General features: G+C 41.1%; 1 protein-coding gene across 1 annotated transcript in view; it reads left to right on the top strand.

Moving 5' to 3' along the window:
• The window catches only part of shank3a (SH3 and multiple ankyrin repeat domains 3a), a 973942-nt gene that overhangs the window by 900374 nt on the left and 51713 nt on the right, over nucleotides 1-21855 (top strand). The window contains exons 22-23 of the mRNA XM_072562789.1: nucleotides 12699-12804; nucleotides 16229-18551. Of these exons, the coding sequence (XP_072418890.1) occupies nucleotides 12699-12804; nucleotides 16229-18551 (2429 nt within the window). The remainder of the gene's footprint in view (nucleotides 1-12698; nucleotides 12805-16228; nucleotides 18552-21855) is intronic.

The raw sequence follows: 21855 nt of genomic DNA on the forward strand, positions 1-21855 counted from the left end.
GTGGATGTGAATATAGAAGGAATGGTTAGGAAGTTTGCAGATGGAACCAAAATTGGTGGTGTAGTAGATAGCGAAGAAGGTTACATCAGAGTACAATGGGACCTTGATCAAATGGCCAAATGAGCCAAGGAGTGGCAGATGGAGTTTAATCTAGATAAGTGTGAGGTGCTGTATTTTGGTAAGGAAAATCAGGGCAGGACTTATACACTTAATGGTAAGGTCCTGGGAAATGATGTAGAACAAAGAGATCTCCGGATGCAGGTTGATAGTTCTTTGGAAAGTGGAATCACAGGTAGTTAAGAAGGCATTTGGTACGCTTGCCTTTATTGGTCAGTGCACTGAGTATGGGAGTTGGGAGGTCATATTGGAGCTGTATAGGACATTGGTCAGGCCATTTTTGGAACACTGCATTCGATTTTGGTCTCCCTGCTACAGGAAGGAAGTTGTGAAACTTGAAAGGGTTCAGAAAAAATTTAAAAGAATGTTGACTGGATTGAAGGTTTGAGCTATAGGGAGAGGCCGAATATGCTAGGACTATTTTCCCAGGAACATCGGAGGCTGAGGGGGTGACCGTATAGAAGTTATAAAATCGTGAGGGGCAGGGATTTTGAGAATAGACAAGGTCTTTTTCCCAGGGTAGGGATGTCCAAAACTAGAGCGCATAGGTTTAAGGTGAAAGGAGAAAAATTTAAAAGGGACCTAAAGGGCAACATTTTCGTGTAGAGGGTGGTGCATGCTTGGAACCAGCTGTCTGAGGAGATAGTGGAGGCTGGTACAATTACAACATTTAAAAGGCATCTGGATGAGTGTATGAACAGGAAAGGTTTAGAAGGATATGGGCCAAATGCTGGCAAATGGGCTTAGATTAATCTGATATCTGGTTGGGATGGACAAATGAACAAAAGGTTATATTTTCGTGTTGTTCATCTCTATGACTGTTTTTTGTGGACCAAATTGGCATCCAAAAATTCCCACATGCTACAACTGTGACACATCACCTGTCCTGCCATTCTTAAAGTATACTAAGGAAGTTGTTATTAATTTTATTGAATTATGCATTTAACTGTGTTTGTCTATATTTTATTAACCTGACCAGCAGTCATTGTACTGTGTTGAACCTTAGGAATAGAATAAACCTTAGTCATTTACCAAATACTCAATAAATAAGCAGTTACTTCACCAGTAAAAAGAAAGAATCAATTTCTGAGGATGTAGAAGTTTACAAATAGCAAAAGCAACAGAACATATCTTTCCTTTCTCCCCTGCAATCCCTTAATCACTTAACTCTGGCACTCTGTTGCAAGTCACACTCAGATGCTAAGTCATACTAAGTTGGGTTTTTTATAAAGACAAAAGGCCAACCTGACTCTCTTACTGAGAATCCAGTTTCACTTTTGGTTCATAATTAAACTGCTCTTTCAGTTGAAGCCTCCTTAAAAACCTGTCTAAGGCGGGCAACTATTTAAATTTTCGTACCCAATAACTACACATATTCAGTATTTTGTCATACACTTCTATATCATCTACATTGTAAAGTGCTGTCAAATTTCAAATATGTTTTCATGGGCAACCCACTGTATCTTTGATCTGGCCAACCTTCCACATATCACCATCAGATGTTGAGATATTCCTGAGCCTTCAACTGAATTTGTTGCATCTAGCAAAGCTGATTATAGCTTGCTGGCCTTAATGCCATCATAGACTGAGTGTGTGATTCAATTTCATGACAAAACTCCATATCATGCCTGTTAAGGCAGTTGACTCTCCCTCTAAACAGAGCAAATGCTGTTGTTACAATTTTCCCTACACTTATCTCGATTCATAACAAACCTCCTGAGACAAATTCAAAATGTTTGTATTCTGGAGTATCCTTGCTAGTTTCTTCCCATCCTATAGAGAAACTGTAGTTTTGTGGTCTGTTCCTACGATCCCTTTCAGACCAAGGATGTAGTCTGGAAACTCATATAACCAAGAGAGTTATCTTCTCAATCACAAAATATTGTGTTTCTGTATCTGACAATGTTTGTGATGCAGAATAGACCAGTTTGCAATACCTATCCAGTTGCTCCTGCAAGAGCACTGCTGCTAAGGCTGTAGCTGAAGGAAATGCTGCAATGATGGTTGGAAAAGACAGATTATAGTATGCTAAGTCATCAGTGGTTGTTAACGTGTCCTTGAACATCTGAAAGGCATTCTATCGATTTGGTTCCAACACCATGTGTTTTCTTAAGAAGTTGGCTCAATGCTGTAGGAGTTGCTAAGTAAGACAATAATTTTGTCAAGTGGATCACTATCCCTAAGAATTTTTGGAGATCATGGGCCAGATTTCCATTATGGTTTTAGTCTTTTGAGCATTCACCATTATAGCTTCAGTGTTGACAATGTGGTCCAAGAACTGAACAGAATCTTGGGGAGACATTTATACTCATCGCTGAACTCTTCAACTCTTAATTCCTTTAAGGTTTCATGTAATTTCTCATCATCTTTTCATCTGCTTCCCCATGCATCAGTATATCATCCAGGTAGCACATACCTCTGTGAAGATGTTGTCATTATGATCCCAGCTGATGTTATTATTGGACAACTCAAAATAAACACATAATGTTGCAGAATTTGTTTCGAAAATGAAACAAACGTCTTTTTACATTATTACAAACCAATCTATTTATATATAGCACCCATACTAAAAGTATAATCTCACTGATCCCAAAACACACCCGCACAGATCATAAAAGCATCCCTCATACACGACCCAAAAGCACCCCTGTACAATAACTCAAAAGACCCCTTAGACAGTACTCACATCAGAGGAAAAGCCTTTTATAAAACCTCAATAAAGCCTTAAGGTAACTGTGATTTAAACTCCCAATCTAGAAAATTTGTTAACCTTTTTCTAGAGCTTTTAGCTTAAAATAATCTCCTCAGACTTTTATTTAAACATCTACTGTGAAGGGTGTTTAAATAAAAGTCTGATGAGGTTACTTTAAGCTGAATACATTTAAATGCAGGTGTTTGAAAACTCTTGAAAAAGGCTAACAAATTTTCTAGAATACTTACTATCTAGAACTATCATAAACAATGCTACTGTCTGATCATCTAGCTTTACTATCTTCTCTTCTTCTCAGGAGCACTTCTTTATACATGCATCTTCATCCAAGAACCTCTTTGGAACTGCCCAACAATAATACATTACCCAAGCCTACAGAAGTACTTAGAAATTAATTGTTAATTCCTTTTGAAACACATAAAAATCAATATGTCACTATTTCAAAATCCAAACATCTAAATTTAACACATTTTACTTAAAATATGCATAAATCGGTCTGCATCACCTTTGTGAAATATTGGCCATTGTCTATTAAGAAAGGTCTTTGGAGCCAAGGTAATCTTAAACATTATCTCCTAAAATAGGTTATAAACTCAACAAACAACTTTGATTGCTTGTCTAATGGCACCTACTGGAATCCAGTATTTGCATAAAGTTATGTGAAAAATCCACTTTCAGATAGGTTTGCTAACCACTCTAAGTAAAGACACAGCGCCAGTTTCTTTTGCCACTGCCTTGCTGAACTGTGTACAGTCTGTAGTACTGTCAGTACAGCAATCATGACCAAGCACTACTCATTTTTTTTTTGTCCTGGGGATAAGAAGATTTTTGTCATTTCTGCAAATTGCTTTTCAACTTGTTTCATTTTGGGATGCAGAAACTTCCAGGGTATATCAAGACAGAGCATTTAGCATCTTTCTTCACTTTACTGCTGCATTCAATATTCATGTTTCCTAACCCTTCAAATAATTTATAAAGTATTGGTGTTCAAAGAAGCTCCTTTGCTGTTTAATCTTATCTATCTTTTTAATAAGATTAAGGTCATGATATGTCTTCCTACTCGAGTGGGAATTCTTGATTGCGAAGTACATATAGGTTTTCTACTACTTGGCATCTCTGTATTTGATAGTTGCTTTTTAACGTAACTTTAATCTGAAGTGCTGTGCCTCCTGGACCATATAGTTGCATTGTTGTTGGCTGTAGGCAGTATTTTATGTGATAATTCAGCGACGTTGAAAATGCATCCCCTTCTGCATACTGTATGAAAGTGACCTGTTCTATGACAGATAAAGCATTCAATTTTAATAGCTGAACATTATCTTTGCTTCAGAGGTTTCTTCACTCCACACTATTGTCGAAAACCTTTTAATGGGTAAGAGATTGGAGTGGGGGAGGGAGGTAGACAGGTTGAGGCGGTTAATGTCTCGGCAGCAGTTGGAAATTAAGAGATCAAGGGCAAGTAATAGGCCAGCACGGGGTGGCCAGGTGGATGGAGTGTGCTGGAGGTGGGCAAAGGGGTCCTCGGAAGGTGGGCAGGAGTCCTGATTGTAAAAGTAAGCTCGGAGACGGAGGCGGCAGAAGAAGTGTACACCGTCACGGCGTGTATTAAATTCATTGATGCGTGGGCGGAGGGGGATAAAGGTGAGGCCTTTGGTTTTGGGTGAGAGGTTGGAGTTGGGGTTTTTGGGTGAGAGGCTTTTGCCCGAAATGTCAATTTTCCTACTTCTCGGATGCTGCCTGACCTGCTGTGCTTTTCCAGGACCACTCTAATCGAGAACCTTTTAATGTCTAGTACTGTCCTATTCACTACCCATTGTACTGATTTTGTACATATGCCATTTGTAGTTTTGTAACTTAATCATTGAATGGATTTTTCTGATCTCCTGTGCATAGACTGATCTTCCCGTTTTAGGATTGATCAGTGTTGCTTCTGGCCTTCTGCCTCAATTACCATCTGAATGGTTTCCTTTAGAATTAGGTTTTCTTTGCACTGTGATAAAATTGACAAATACTCATCAGCAATTTTAACAACTCTGTCTCTGACTTTTGACTTTTAGTCACCATAGTCGTATTTCTCTATTTATCAGTATTAATGAAATCTCTATGGATTCCTCTGGATATTGAACTCCCTTGTTAAACATTAGTGGGTCCAGCATAGGACTTGCGGCATTGGCAGTAACTCTGATGTCAGCGCTGGTTCAAAGGGTTGCATTCTTGCATTTATTCAGGAAGGTTGTGGACTGTGATATTTGAATTAATTCCATAATAGCGGCGGCATCAGTGAGGTGGGCCCAACAGTGAGTGATGGCACCAGAGCGTGGCAACTTTTGATGTTGGTAGGTCTGACAAAGGCAGCAAGCAGCAAGGCACAGAACTGGAGGTGGTGGCATTGGCTGCAGCAAAGCAGAGTTGCAGTGGTGGCAGCACCACATCATTGGTGGGTCCAACATAGGCAGCATTGGTGGGCCCGGATCAGCACACATGACGTTGGCTGCAGTGGTGAAGGTGATCTGGATACTATATTTTCTTTTGTTTCTGTTTCTTTGGTTTCTGCTCTTGTTTTTAATTCTGGCTGTTGTATTCTGGGATGGTGCCAGAAACTGCCAAAACTGTACACTTTTCACTATATTCCAGTACTGTTAACCTCAGGTACACATGACAATAAAATCTAATCTAATACAAATCTTGTTATTTCAAGTATTTTATTAATTCTGACATTGAATTGTCACAGGTTTTCAGTGTTTCTTCAAAAGTATCTTTTGCTTCTCTTACCCCATACCAATCTATGACATCATCAGCTATTCACTCATTGTATATAGAAGTGTATATATTTGGTCAGCTTCTGACTTAGTTTCTAATTTGGAAGCTATTCTGTATTTCAGAAATTGCTTTTTTCCAAGATGTCCAATTTTGTAATTTATTTGACCCCATTTCTGAATTTAAGCCTTCTTGGCACTATTATTTTTGATGCCAAATCTTCCTAATATGATTTTATCTTTTGCTTGCTTAGAATACTTTTATTTTGCAGGAATAGCCATTCTTCTGCTCCTTCCACCTCGTGGTAGTTTTGCAGCTAAAATGGAGGGTTCTTGCCTATTCACAGCTAAAATGGGGCATTCCCACCTTTATGATGTCTTTTATAAAAGATTTCTTACGTTTCTAGTAGACTGAATAAATTCTCCCAAGATTCTTCCCCATTAAACCAGATCTGCCTGAGCTTTTAGTCTACCCAACATTATCATTTTAATTACTGGCTTTGTGATGTCCCCAGAGTCTGTAATCTTGGAGTAATATTTCTTTCTTGGCCCTTTTTTTTCACTTATGTAGTCATGCCACATGGCACCTGGTCATTATGGTATTGACATTGATCAGTTCCAAATTTTAACCTTCCATTTTCCCAACTTGGATTACAAACTATTTTAAAGTTTCCTTCGGCTTACCAAGACCTTGATGTGTGTTCATTCACCACAGAACACCAATGTGGAACCACTCTCACAGACCACCATTTCTGCATGCAACCCATGCCTACTTTGGAGTTAATAATGCTCCTTCTCCAGAAGGTTGATAACTATCCTGTTGTGGCATGTCTCTTACCAGGTCTAAAATGCTTTTGCTATTTATTGGAATATTCTTCTTTGAAGAAAGTTGTGAGGATTTCATCTGTGGTGTTCTTAAATCTTGCACTGTCCCCTACTGCCGACTGTGCTATATAAGCAAGTGACAAAAAGCTGAGTGTGAAGGTCTCACTTGGCTACTCACCATGTAATACAAGCAGTCAAATCAAATCCAGACCACTGTTCACTGTTATATGGGTGCAGAGGTTATTATACTGTATGTGCTGCTGCTCATGATAATAGATTCTACAACCACCCTTTTCAAGTGTTTAAAAAAATCCATGGACCTGCTTCATTTAATGTAATAGAGGAAAACAACTCTTCTCACCAGAAAAGTATTTTGTAGATATCAAGATGTGGGCTGTTGCATGGTGGTGACTGGATTTACATTGATCTGATAAGCATTGTTATGAAGACTGTGAGAAGGACCAGATGTTAAGTGTCTTACTCTTTTTCAAGATCCCAATCTGTAATGCCCAGAAATTCAAATGGCATCACCAGAATTCGTAGTGCTTCTGTCACTGCCCAGTATTAACCTTTTCAGACCCATACGCAGCAAAGACATCATTGCCCAACTCCCAGTAAGAACCAGAACAGCAGAAAACGGTGGTAGGGAAGAGGGAGGGCAAATTAATTCGGATATGTTAAAAGAAAACTTTTAATGGGCTTCTCTAGGAAACCAGACTATAAGGTGTTTGAATAAAGTTTAGCCACATTATTTTTGGCTTCATGAATGGAAGAAGTTTGTTAATCACTATTATGGTGATTTGTTTATCAGAAACAATTAAAGATATAGCATCTTTTAAAGAATTTTTTATGACCTCGGGAGATCAAAAGTGCTTTTTTACACTTGAAATACTTTTGAAGTACAGTCGTATTTGAAACATCTGCCAACCTATTTATACATAGTCAGATCCCATTAAGAGCAATCAATTAAGAACAGGAAGTCAGATATAACAAAACAAAAGAAAAAGTAAGTGATACTGGTTGTCGAGAAAGGGGATACAACCAGTTTAAGTGTTAATGGCAGTATATAGGTCATTGTGCTGAAAACAAAAGTAAAACAATCAAGCCTAGGAAAGTGACTAGGGGAGGTGGGGTGAGCTAGGGAAGTGGCCAATCCCAGGGAAAAGAATTGGAGGACAGGGTTCATGTTCTGAAGTTGTTGAAATTAATGCTGAGTTCAGAGACCGTAAAGCACCCAAATGGAAAATTAGGTTCTATTCCTTAAACTTGCATTGAGCTTCACTGGAACATTGTAACAGAGCTGTTATATAAATGTAAACATTAGAATAAGATGGTACATTAAAGTGGCAAGGGATTGGAAGACTTGCCAGATAATGGTCTACAAATGTGAAGACTCTGATAGGAAGGAGCAGTGCATTGTAAATCATGCTTCACTACTCCATAAGCTATAACAAAGTGTAAATGTTTTATTTAATGAGCAAAGTCATAGAGTCATAGAGATGTACAGCATGGAAACAGACCGTTCAGTCCAACCCATCCATACCGACCAGATATCCCAACCTAATCTAGTCCCACCTGCCATCACCTAGCCCATATCCCTCCAAACCCTTCCTATTCATATACCCATCCAAATGCCTCTTAAATGTTGCAATTGTCCCAGCCTCCACCACATCCTCTGGCGGCTCATTCCATACACGTACCACCTTTTGTGCGAAAAAGTTGCCCCTTAGGTCTCTTTTATATCTTTCCCCTCTCACCCTAAACCTATGCCCTCTAGTTCTGGACTCCCCAACCCCAGGGAAAAGACTTTGGGCTATTTACCCTATCCATGCCCCTCATAATTTTGTAAACCTCTATAAGGTCACCCCTCAGCCTCCGAAGCTCCAGGGAAAACAACCCCAGCCTGTTCAGCCTCTCCCTATAGCTCAAATCCTCCAACCTTGGCAACATCCTTATAAATCTTTTCTGAACCCTTTCAAGTTTCACAACATCTTTCTGATAAGAAGGAGACCAGAATTGCATGCAATATTCCAACAGTGGCCTAACCAATATCCAGTACAGCCACAACATGACCTCCCAACTCTTGTATTCAGTACTCTGACCAATAAAGGAAAGCATACCAAACACCTTCTTCACTATCCCATTTACCTGTGACTCCACTTTCAAGGAGCTATGAACCTGCACTCCAAGGTCTCTTTGTTCAGCAACACTCCCTTGGACCTTACCATTAAGTGTATACATCCTGCTAAGATTTGCTTTCCCAAAATGCAGCACCTCACATTAATTTGAATTAAACTCCATCTGCCACTTCTCAGCCCATTAGCCCATCTGATCAAGATCCTGTTATAATCTGAGGTAACCCTCTTTGCTGTTCACTACACCTCCAATTTTGGTGTCATCAGCAAACTGTACCTCTTATGCTCACAACCAAATCATTTATGTAAAAGACAAAAAGTAAAGGACCCAGCACCGATCCTTGTGGCATTCCATTGGTCACAGGCCTCCAATCTGAAAAACAACCCTCGACCACCCTGTCTTCTACCTTTGAGCCAGTTCTGTATCCAAATGACTAGTTCTCCCTGTATTCTGTGAGATCTAACCTTGCTAATCAGTCTCTGAAAAATGTGTTGCTGGAAAAGCGCAGCAGGTCAGGCAGCATCCAAGGGGCAGGAGAATCGACATTTCGGGCATAACCCCTTCTTCAGGAATGCCCGAAATGTCGATTCTCCTGCTCCTTGGATGCTGCCTGACCTGCTGCGCTTTTCCAGCAACACATTTTTTAGCTCTGATCTCCAGCATCTGCAGTCCTCACTTTCTCCTTGCTAATCGGTCTCCCATGGGGAACCATGTCAAAAGTGGTCCACTTGTTTCTCTTTATTATTGTTATATAGAATAAAAGAGAATTTCAACGAGTTTCTTCAATAACTCAACACTTCTTTGTCTACTCAGAACAAACCTATTATTTAAACAGGCGTAAAGCAAGTTAATAACTAAAATACTATGCAAGACTAACTTATACCCCCTTAACCTCAAACACACTTGTATTCATATGCAGACAGGATAAGTTAATACAGTTCTGCAGTGTAATTTTGAGTGGAAACTTAGAGAAAAACCCTGCTGATCATGGGTCCAAATGAAGACAGTGAAATGAGGTGACTTTATCACAGCTCCTACTGTTTCCTGGTGACAAGATCATGTTGCTTTTGACTGCAGAGTAATGAAAGACCCTCAGTTTAAGTAATTTCAACATAGGTCTCAGAAGTGAATGAATCTTTTGGCTTTTAGTGTCTATGAGCAGATATTTAGTCAACTGGTCTTTCAGAGTTCTGTTGTTACTCAGGGGAAAAAGGGAGTGCTTTCCCTCTTTCTAATTTATTCCAACTGCCCACAGCAGAAAACACAGGAGAAAGCAGAAAAAGAATGCAGAAAAACAGGAACCACAAGTCCAGAGGTTGTTGCTAATCAAACTTCCACACTATGCCCCTTCCAAAACAGTCTTTGTCTAGCAATTATAAGCCATTAAAGCCTTCTCTCTCTTTCACAAGCTTTTCTCCCAAAGTCATTTGAGCTTTATAAACAGCAGATAATCCCCAAGTCTTTTGACCTTTTGCACTCTAAAATGTCACATGGTAAATCCTTTGCAACCTCAGAATGGTCCAAAATCTTCAATTTTCCAGATCTCATAATCCACGTCAGTGGTAGGGATGCTACTGGAGAAGATACTAAGGGATAGGATATATACCCATTTGGAAGGGAATGGGCTTATCAGTGATAGGCAGCATGATTTTGTGCAGAGAAGGTCATGTCTTACAAACCTAATAGAATTCTTTGAAGATGTGACAAAGTTGATTGATGATGGAAGGGATACATGGACTTTAGTAAGGCATTTGGTAAGGTTCCCCGTGGTAGGCTGATGAAGGTGAAGTTGCGTAGGGGCCCAGGACATTCGAGCTAGATGGATAGAGAACTGGTTGGACAACAGGAGACAGGGAGCTTCTCAAAATGCAGACCTGTGACCAGTGGTGTTCCACAGGGATCCATGCTGGGGCCATTGTTGTTTATGATATACATAAATGATTTGGAGGAAGGTGTAGGTTGCCTTATAAGCAAGCTTGCAGATGACAATACGATTGGTGGAGTAGCAGATAGTGAAGGGATCTGCCAGAGAATACAGCAGAATATAGATAGATTGGAGAGTTAGGCAGAGAAATAGCAGATGGAGTTCAATCCGGACAAATGCGAGGTGATGCATTTTGGAAGATGCAATTCCAGAGCGAACTATACAGTAAATGGAAAAGTCCTGGGAAGAATTGATGTACAAACCTGGGTGTTCAGGTCCATTGTTCCCTGAAGGTGGCAATGCAGGTCAGTAGTGTGGTCAAGAAGATATATGGCATGCTTTCCTTCATCAGATAGGGTACTGAGTACAAAAGTTGGCAGGTCATGTTACAGTTGTACAGGACTTTGGTTCGGCCACATTTGGAATACTGCATACAGTTCTGGTCGCTATTTTACCAAAATGATGTGGATGCATTGGAGAGAATGCAGAGGAGGTTAAACAGGATGTTGCCGGGTATGGAGGGTGTTAGCTATGAGAAGAGGTTGAGTAGATTAGGATTATTTTCATTAGAAAGAAGGAGGTTGAGAGGGGACCTGACTGAGGTCTATAAACTCATGAGAGGTGTAGACAGGGTAGATAGCAAGAAACTTTTTTCCCAGAGTGGGAGGACTCAATTACTGGGGGTCACAAATTCAAAGTGAGAGGGGAAAAGTTTAGGGGAGATATACGTAGAAAGTTCTTTATGCAGAGGGTGGTGGGTGCCTGAAGTGCGTTGCCAGGAAGGAGGTAGGGGCAGGAACAATAGAGTCATTTAAAATGTATCTAGACTGAAACAGGAATGGGCAGGGAGCAGAGGGATACAGATCTTTAGAAAATAGGTGGCAGGTTTAGATAGAGGATCTGGATCGGCGCAGGCTTAGAGGGCTGAAGAGCCTGTTCCTGTGCTGTAAGGTTCTTTGTTCTTTGTTTAATGCAGAGCATTTTCTTCCATAAATTAGAAGCGCTAGAGATAAGCCTTCGATAATCCAGCTCGATTTGATTTTTTTTTAAGCAATGTTGGATGGGATATAAATGTTGTACAGGACATTGGAGATCTGTTTTGAATAGCACTTTTGGAAACAGATTGAGCCTCAATTTAACAACAATCGAACCATTTAACAACAAAAGACAGCACATCCTTGCAACACTCCCTCAGTACTACACTGAAAGTATTAAACTCAAATTTGAAATCAAGTGTTCTGTAGTGGGAATTGAACCCTTGACTTTCTGACTCAGTAGTCACTCTGTAAAGCAAAGTTAATTAGCTCAGGTGAGCTAGCTCAAATCAACTTTAAAAAAAATTCATTCTAGGTGTGTTCTTTGCAGTGGATTCATACAGCTAGGTACATTGAAAGGCTGCTTCCAAGATCAGTTAAGACTGAAACAAATTAGTGCAGGACTGGAGTCCAATTTAGGTCATATGGGTTAAGGCTGGCACGGTTCCTTCCCCAAAGAACATGAGTGAATTAGTTCACTTTTTATGATAACTTGATTAATTTTATTCCACATTCTTCACTGCTTTTGGGTTCAGTGTAATTTTTTGTCTATTTTTTTTATTTATTCATTTGCGGGGCATTGCTGGTTGGCCAGCATTTATTGCCTGTCCCTAGTTGCCCTTGAGAAGGTAGTGGTGAACTGTCTTCTTGACGACTGCAGTCCACTGTGGGTTGACCCACAATGCCATAACGGAGAGAATTCCAAAATTCTAACCCAGTGACAGTGAAGAAAAGGTAATACATTTCCAAGTCAGAATGGTGAATGGCTTGGAAGAGAACTTGAGGATGGTAGAGTTCCCATGTATCTCTGCCCTTGTTCTTCAAGATGGAAGTAGTCATGGGTTTAGAAGGTGCTGTTAGAGGATCTCTGGTGAATTTCTGCAGTGTACACCCTGCTGCTACTGAGCGTCAGAGGTGGAGGGAGTGGATGCTTGTGGATGTAGTGTAATCAAATGGGCTGCTTTGTGGTAGATGATGGTGTCAAGCTTCTTGAGTGTAGTTGGGGCTGCACTCATCCAGGCAAGTGGGGAGTATTCCATCACACTTATGCTTTTGTGATATTTTACCGCTTTAAAGAAACCATGAAAATCAAAGTTGTTACTGCATCTCAGCCTCTCATTGAGTTTCATATATAATTAATTCCAATGTTCACTACTCTTCTCCCACGACTACTTGTTTATTTCCTTTACTTTCAGTCACTATTTGAGCGTCAAGGCATGCCCTCAAAGTCAACGGCACCATCTGTATCAGAGAAACCACATGTCTCAATGCATCGAGGAATGTCAAGAACAAAATCTATAGGTATGTTTACCACATCAACATGAAGGGCTGAAGCTACCAATTGAACTATTCTCCCCAGTAGTTCAATGGTAAAGTTGCTGCTCTAATATGAAAATGGACAACCTAGGACATTAAGATCCCAAGAATCAATCCTTTGCCTACATGGAATTATATCATCTCCTTCAATAGCAAACAGGAGAAGTCCTACAGTTGTGCATTTTAAAAAAAAGGGACAGGGTTAGCTCCTCCACTTCTAATAGGAACACCTATCCAGATGAGTGCTCTGCAGAGATAATTCCTCAGTAGAATAACCAACTCACACTTGTTGCCTGGATTGTTTCATGATTTACCAAGTAACAGTGGAAAAGAGAGGAAAATGGAGCAGGTAATTTGACAGTATTGTTAAAACTAATCTCACTACTGTTTTGTTCTGTTCCTTATATATCATCTACGCTGAAATTATATTCACTTTTGCTCACCATGATGTATAACGTTGTCCCTTGACATTTATTTATGTCTCATTCAGTTTGATCTCCCCTCCTGTGGAGAAAAACCCTGGAGAAGATTCCCAGACCCTGGCAACCCATTTGTACCTAAAGGGTCTGCCTGTCCTCAATGTAAGCTTTTACAGCTGACTGTGTCCTGGTTCAACATCTAGACATAGATTTCCCCAAGACTCTCACTCAGTCATGGCTGAGAAGAGGTGCTTGGGCTGGTTCTTCCTTCAGGAAATCTACTCATTCAGCCTTACACTGGCATCATGTAATATGTGAGTACACTGGGGCAAGAATTTAAATCCTGGTCACTTGTTATCTTACTTGCCTAAATGGCTGACCAATCCACAGAACATTCTGAATTTCAAACAAGCACAATGTCATCCTCCCGACATTTTGCCCTGCCCAGGCACGGTCCTCACTTTACTCTCACATAACAAAGTCTTGAGCCATTTCTGAGGAATGAGGAGCTGAGGTGGCTTCCTGTTGCCTTGCTCACAGTCTTTATCTCAGACTCAACCCACACCAAATAGCCCAAAACACCTTTATAATAATGAAAGAGGGGCCCTAACACCCTTTGAATATGAATACCCCTGCTGAATGTCAGCATTCAGAGCCAGCACACTGATCTCCATTCACCATGGCAGTCTGGAGCATATTTTAAACCTGATTTAGAACAGGACACCATCTTAGCTGGAGGCACTTACCAGATGTAAAATCCCTTTGGGATGTCAGCCAGCATTTCAAGCCCAGGTTCTAACTGCCATTTACTCAGGTTGTTCAAATTCTGCTCAAACCCTTCATCTTTTGGTTCAGAGACAGAAGGTCAGTTGCCAAAACTAAGGCTCCGTCACCCATATAAGTAAAGGAGAATGAAATAAATTAACTTCAGACAGAACTTGGGAACAGACTGGAGCAGACTTCAATTAGCAAGACTGTTGCAGTGTCAATTAGCTCCTGTAAGAAGGAATTAAATAAACATCATTTGGAGGTGCCAGTGTTGGACTGGGGTGTACAAAGTTAAAATCACACAACACCAGGTTATAGTCCAACAAATTTATTTGAAAGCTCTAGCTTTCGGAGCACTGCTCCTTCATCAGGTAGTTGTGAAGTATAAGATCGTATTTATAGCAATTTATAGCAGAATTTAAAGCAAAAGTTTACAGTGTGATGTAACTGAAATTATATATTGAAAAAGATCTGGTTTGTTAGTTAATCTCTGATCTTTTAAAATGGGCATGTTAGTTTCAGTTCTTTCATATGTAAACTCCAGAATTTCCTTAAAGTTACATCCTCAAGTGAACTTTAACAATAGGTGCCATGTTGGCCCAGATAATACATTGAAGGTGTGAGCTTCCCTGTGTGAGGCTGTCTGTGCCCCAATGTTCAGAGTGATTCTAACCTTAAAAAAGGAATTTACAGAATCTTACATGGATTCATGTAGTTTTTGAGTAAAATAAAATTAATTCTGCAAGTACAAATTCACCCCACAAACTTGCACACACACGCATATAAGTTTATGGGGTGAATTTGTACTTGCAGGATTACCTGAGAATGTAACTTTAAGAAAATTCTGGAATTGTAAAAGATGAGACTTAACAAACAATCCAGGTCTTTTTCAATATATAATTTCAGTTACATCACAGTGTAAACTTTTGCTATAAATTCCATGTCTTACGATCTTATTCTCCACAACCACCTGATGAAGAAGCAGCACTCTGAAAGCTAGTGCTTCCAAATAAACCTGTTGGACTATAACCCGGTGTTGTGTGATTTTGTTAACTAAATAAACATCAGGTTACTATTGAAAAATAGATGGCTAAATACAAATAGAAAAAAAACAATTATGATTTACGGTGTTAGATAGAAAGAAAGACAAAACAGATGCACAGTGTGCTAGAACTAGTTACAGCTATAAAGACGCAAAAAAGATATGCAGACAGAGGTACACTAAGTTAGAGAGGGCAGTAGAAATAGAAAGATGCAGAGGTAGAGGCAGTGACAACCTTAATCTCCTGAAGTTCTCAAGCCAATCAGCATGTGCGGACCTTCAGTGGCAGCTTAGAGAGAGTAATGTTGATGAGCCATTGTAACCCACATTGGGGCCCTTTAATTAGAAATCATTCAGTGACAGAACTGAGAAATCATAACATGTCCCTAACATCTGTGATAAGTCAGAAACCTAGGATGCTAACACTGCATCGGAGAGAAAGCACTTCATCAAAGCTTGTCAGTTACAAATTGATTTCCCAGCAAGCGGCAATTTTATCATTTCAGCGAGGATTAAATCCAAAAAACATCAACCAAACAGATGATAATTAGAGAGGTTGGGAAGTAGTGTGTTACAAGCCTCACTCCAGGACTTGAGCACAGAATCCAGGCTGACACCCTACTGCAGGGAATGCTACGCTGTTGTAAGTGCCTAGAGTCAAGAGTGTAGTGCTGGAAAAGCACAGGAGGTCAGACGGCATCCAAGGAACAAGTGAATTGACGTTTCGGGCATAAGCCCTTCATCAGCAATCCTGATGAAGGGCTTATCCCCAAAACATCAATTGTTCTGCTCCTCGGATGCTGCGTGACCAGCTGTGCTTTTCCAGCACTACACTCTCTACTCTGATCTCTAGCATCTACAGTCCTCACTTTCTCCCTGTTGTAGGTGCCCATCTTTACCTCTCACTTGCTGTGATTCAGTTGAGTACCGAATGCCCCAGAGCATAAGTGGAAGAAGAGCAATAAGTTCTCTTGGCCACTTGGATTACCAAAGATCAAAGATTAAAAATTAAGGACATGCTATCGTCATTGGATGTGGGATCTTGTTTTGCACAAATATGATTTCTTGATTTCTGTACACAGCCATGTTGTTCACTGTCGTAAGTAATTCAGTGCCTGCCAAAGATTTTGCTGAGAGAGCCAACCAGTAAATTATGAGGTGCTTTTGTTGTGTATTGCAGGAGCGTCTGAGGATGATAAACTGTCAGTCTCAGCCATGGAGGGAAGGTTTTCACGTAGTACATCCATGCAAGACACACTTCGGGAAGGACTGGGTATACCCCCACCTCCTCAGATCGCCCCTCCCCCACCTCCTTCCTCATACCTTTTAGATACAGGCCCTCCCCCTCCTTTCTCCCCACCCCCACCCCCAGGACGAACTTATGACAATGTGCGTTCCAGCTTTAAGCCCAACACTGAAGCGAAAATTCATGGGGCACAGCAGGCAGTGACAACAGCAGAGGTCTATGAGCCAAGTCGAACTTCTGTGCCTCCGGTAGAAAGGCAGAAAAGGGCTAGGTCAATGATCATCCTGCAGGATTCATCCTACTATCCTGTAGAGCCAACGGACATACCCTGGCCCAGCCCATCATCAACCTCTCAAGAGAAAAGCAAACGGAAGGCAAAGATGGTTGATAACCCATATGCAAATGTGGGCCAGTTTAATGTGGGCCTTTTCGCACCAACAAAACCACTTCGTAAGAAAAGTCCTCTGGTTAAGCAGTTTCAGGTTGAAGATGCAATAGAGAGAGCATCAGCCGCTGGTTCCTCTGCGACTGGCAAGGAGTTGTTAGCCAGGAGGATAGCGCAACACTCTGGAAAAGAGCACGAGCAGCAGCAGAGGCAGGGAATCAGCAAAGCACAGGAGGATGGGCAAGATTTGGCCAGCCCTTTCTCTGCTGCAATTGCAGGAGCAGTACGGGACCGAGAAAAAAGGTTGGAAGAGAAGAGGAAATCAACAGTCTTCCTTTCTGTAGGTGCCATCGAAAGTGACACAGCACCCAACATCCCAGCTTTGCAACAATCCAGGTCAGTTGACGAGAGACTACTAAGTAGCAGTGACAGGTCTCTCCGGTCACCAGTCCCTTCACCTGTCCCCTCCTCAAGACCACCAGCAAGCACACCTGTAACTTTTATACATCCCCTCACAGGGAAGCCGCTGGATCCCAACTCACCATTGGCACTTGCGCTGGCCGCAAGGCAACGGGCACTCGTCGCCGAAACACAGCATCAGCGGACGACTGGAAGCAATGAAACTGTGAAAGCTCAGGAGAGAAATGTCCCTCACAGTAAAGAGACAAAGCAAACAGAAGTGGAGGGTCTCACATCACCTCCATTCTCTCCAGAGGACAAAGCAGGTTACAGTCCAACATCTGGGGCACCAGTAACTGCAAAACACCAATGGGGAACTCCTACCACCATGAGGAAAGATGTAGAAACTAGACCAGTGCAGACAGAAAAGGCAGAGCGAGAAGAGAAGAAAGTTGAAGAGAGAAAAAGTATGCTTATCAACATCGTAGATACATCTCAACAAAAAACAGCTGGCCTGCTGATGGTCCATGCAACAAGTAATGGGCAAGAATCAGAACTTCAAGAAACTCCAACAACTGCCTTGAAGCCATCATCACCACAGCCTCAATTGTCCCCTATCGAAACACAAACGTCTCCAACACCCAGTACTGTTTCTGAGCCTCCGCCTACTGAAGCACCTGGAAAACCCCAAACTCAAGGAAGCTCTGATGAAGATGTGGAGCCATTCACCATTTCCCTCCCTCCAATTCTGTCCTCAAGCGATGAAGAAACAAGGGAGGAACTTGCAAAGATTGGGCTTGTGCCACCTCCTGATGAATTCGCTAATGGCATCTTCATCCAAGCCGAGGCTGAAAAAACTGCCAGCCATCCCAGTAGACCTCCAAGTGCAGCACCTACTGGCATTTCACCCTCAGGGAAGCCTTCAGATGCCCCACCGTCAGAAGCAAGTGTGGACTCGGGTGTAGAAGAAATAGACACAAGAAGCAGTAGTGATCATCACCTAGAAACCACGAGCACGATTTCAACTGTCTCCAGCATGTCCACATTGTCGTCGGAAAGCGGAGAGCCCTTGGACACTTATACATCATTTGCTGATGGACAGACCTTCATACTCGAGAAGCCTCCAGTGCCTCCAAAGCCAAAGCTAAAGTCCCAACTCAACAAAGGGCCAGTCACATTCAGGGACCCTCTCTTGAAGCAGACCTCAGACAGTGAGCTTGTTGCCCAACACCAGCCGTCCGCGCTGCCCCCCGGCGTAGGACGGTCTCGCTACCTCATACAGAGAAAGTCCAAGTTGTGGGGGGATGCCGTTGAGCCCAGGCCAATTCAGATGGTCGAGGGCAGCAAACCCACTGTAATAAGTGAGCTGAGCTCCAGGCTGCAGCAATTGTCTAAGGATACTCACTCACTCGGGGACGAGCCGTCAACAGCCTCTCTAGAAATAGGGAAGAGGTCACCTGTTGTCACTGCACGGTAAGGCCAAATCAGTGTCTCAGTGTAGAAGTACCAACATTTTCTTAAAGCCCAAAAAAAGTGATCATTTTTCAGTACCAATTCTAGAGCTTATTTTCAAAAGTGAATTTCTTTTCAGGTATTCTATGGTTAATGTTTCCTGACATAAGCACTATTCCAAATGCATTTAACTCAGCAAAATCAAAGGCTTTTCAGTTAATGAAGATAGGGTGATAAATGAGGCAATTAAATCCACAGTCCCCTGGGTGTACTATCTGACAAGTTTCAAAGGTTTTTAGAAAGAAATTGAGTTGCACTAAATTTCCTGTGAAGAGTATTTGTAGCAGTTACTGAGGGCTATTACCGAATGAAGCATATGTAATTTGGAGTTGCTTGGTAATTATGTGAATTTTTCTCTTTCATTTTGAGGAATACAGAAACTGGAAGTCTGAATATATAAGAAATTAATATTTGAATTGTTTGGTTTGGGTGCGAAAGGAGACAGTGAGCATGCATAATGCAGAAACTGTAAACAAGAATTATATGAATGACGAACCTCCAAACTGAGGGCCCACTTCACAATTTCAGATAGAAACATCAGGTGGCATACAGAATGGGACATGGGCCAAGTTGCCAGCCTTGTCTTATGTCCTGTTGCATTGTGTTATGTAACAGAAAATTACCTTTTGACTCGTATATACAAACCTACTCTAAATGACTTTCTTCCTATATCCCCCTTCACCTTCTTTCCCTTCCTACCTCACCTCCCAAGAAAGTAAATCAATGTAAAGGCCCCATAGGTAACCAATTAAAGAATATTTTGAAAACTTTCTCCACAAACACTCGATGGTGATCAAGCCCCGACAAATACTTATTACCCAAGATCAACTTTGCATCAAATATGATCTTGAAGTTTTCACTAAATCAGCTTACTGTAATCTTTCAAAAAGACTTCCAGCTGTTCCAAGTATTTCCTCAAAGTGTCACTGTATTCCAGCATGTCATCAATATTTACTACAGTGTTAGGAACAACAGCTATTAATTCGCCTCTCGAAAGTAGCCAGAGCATTTTTAGTCGAAATGTCATAACCTGGCATTCAAAAAGGCTATTAATTGTTACGAAAATCAATAATTCTGTAGCCCAAGGTGTTCAGGGAACTTGTCAGTATTGCTTTAACAGATCCATTTTAGTTATAAAATTGGCACTTTCATCCCTATCAGTACAGCATTCCAGGTAGAGAATTGGACAGGAATCTGCCCTGTTTACGGCATTAACCTTCTGTAATCTATGCAGAATCAGGTTAAACCATCAGCATTGGGCAATAGTTGGCTTGGGAGCTCCAGCTGTTTTGACTGGGTTGAGTAGGTTCAATCAGGTGGTTTTCCAAAATATATTGGGTTTTTGCTTTCACCTGGGCCTGTTATTCGGGACGTAAGGGATAAGGGAGGGATCATTCCTTCATCCACATCATGTATGGCTAAGAATGTGCACTCTGGTTTGTCCCCACAGATTTCTTTAAATCCTATGAATTTCCTTGTTGCGTCATCTTGTTCTGTGTATAAATATCGACGAATCTCCCTAATAGTTTAGTGTTAGCCTATATAACAGTGGGGTGATCAATTTGGGAGTTGTCCAGGCCTCTCTGCTTCATCCTCACTATCCATTTCATCCTCACTATGCCTTTCATCCTCTATTGTGCTTACTAGCTGACAAATCTGTGCTTGTTTATGCTCTTCCCAGCAGTGGTGTAATTTCGACATGTTGATGTGACACAGCCAGCGCTTTTTCTTGCTGTCCACGGTATCAATCAAATCATTCACCTCATCAATCTTGGTTATTCTTTAAGGACCACTAAACCAGACTTTTAGCAGCTCACCTTGGAAAGATAGCAATACTAACGTAATCTGTTTGCTGAATTGTTCAGGTCTGTTTGCCCATTTTCTCATGCCTGTTTGTGAAATTTTAAAGTGCTCATGGGCCATATTATTGGTTGCCATGAGGTGTTTCCAGAACATTAATACATAATCTAATAAAGAAGATTCGCCATTTTGCTCCAAGAACCTTTCGATGATTAGTCTCAGAGGACTGCTTCTTATCTCGTGTCCATAAATTAAAGGACATTTTGAAAACTTACTCTATAAGTGTCCAATACTTATTACCCAAGAGACTAAAGCCAGTGGACTAATTGGGTGAATTCTGGGTGGCAAACAAGAGAAATCCCAGCTCTTTAACCCAGTCATGAGGATGTTCAAGGCAATATGTCCTGTTTATCATCTTGAGGCTTTGATGGCACTACCTTAAAGCCTTTTTTGGTCTATGGCTGGTAGACTGAGGACTTTAGCTATGTTATACCCAGAATGCTTATACTTTGGTATCGAAATTTTAGATATAAAATTGGTAGAATCTCAGCTGGTAAGCCACATCAAAAGAAGAGCTGAGTTTACTTCCAACCAGTACCATGGCAGAAATGATTTTCAAGGAATGACCTCTTGGAACTAGGTAGCCACATCCATAATCGTGAGGAATACTAGTGCCCAGCTATCATTTTTGGCAGAGCACTCACACAGCACGTTAAGACATTCTCCAAGTCAGGGCAATATGAACCAAGGGTACTGGTCTTATTGCAGGTTGGGGCATTCCCACAGCTGGTACATAAGGCACATTTTACAAACCTGCACCTCATCCTTGTGGCCAGTACGAATAATGGCTTATATGTGCTTGAGTGTTCTGGATTCTTAAATGTTCAACCCTGGAATTTCTTGGGCTCAATGCGAACAAGTATATAATCATCAGTTATCTTGCTTTCTTATCTGGCAGTTGGAACTTTTTTTAGTCCTCCAATAGAGTTCTTTTGAAATGCAAAGTGCATTTTAAACTCTTAAAGAATATTGCCTCCCCAAGGTTCTCATTTGTGACATCCACTTTTAAAGGGCCACATCCAACAATTGAAGGTCAGTGTTTTACACATTCAGCCACCATATAGGTCTGCCCAGGCTGCTTCAGAGGTCTTCAAATTTTTGCATAAGCCTCAGGGTCCAACTCATAAGCACTGCAGATAGCTTTTTGCATAATTGTGCAGATGCCTTCTCAGAAAACATCACATTAATTTCATGAGCTTTGCCAGCCCCTGCTCTATATAAGTAATGAACAATTTTCTATGGCCATTCATTTGTGTGGCTGTATTTTCAAATGAAATGAAAACTGCCTAGCTTTCCTCAAACTGAGATTGCTGTAAAAATTTAAACACCTCCATATTGAGCCTCAAAAGCCCCGAAGTGGAGGCAGACTTCACACCATCTATAAATCAACTGAATTCAAGGGAAT

Source organism: Chiloscyllium punctatum, chromosome 44, assembly GCF_047496795.1.
Source record: "Chiloscyllium punctatum isolate Juve2018m chromosome 44, sChiPun1.3, whole genome shotgun sequence".
Classification (NCBI taxonomy): Eukaryota; Metazoa; Chordata; class Chondrichthyes; order Orectolobiformes; family Hemiscylliidae; genus Chiloscyllium; species Chiloscyllium punctatum.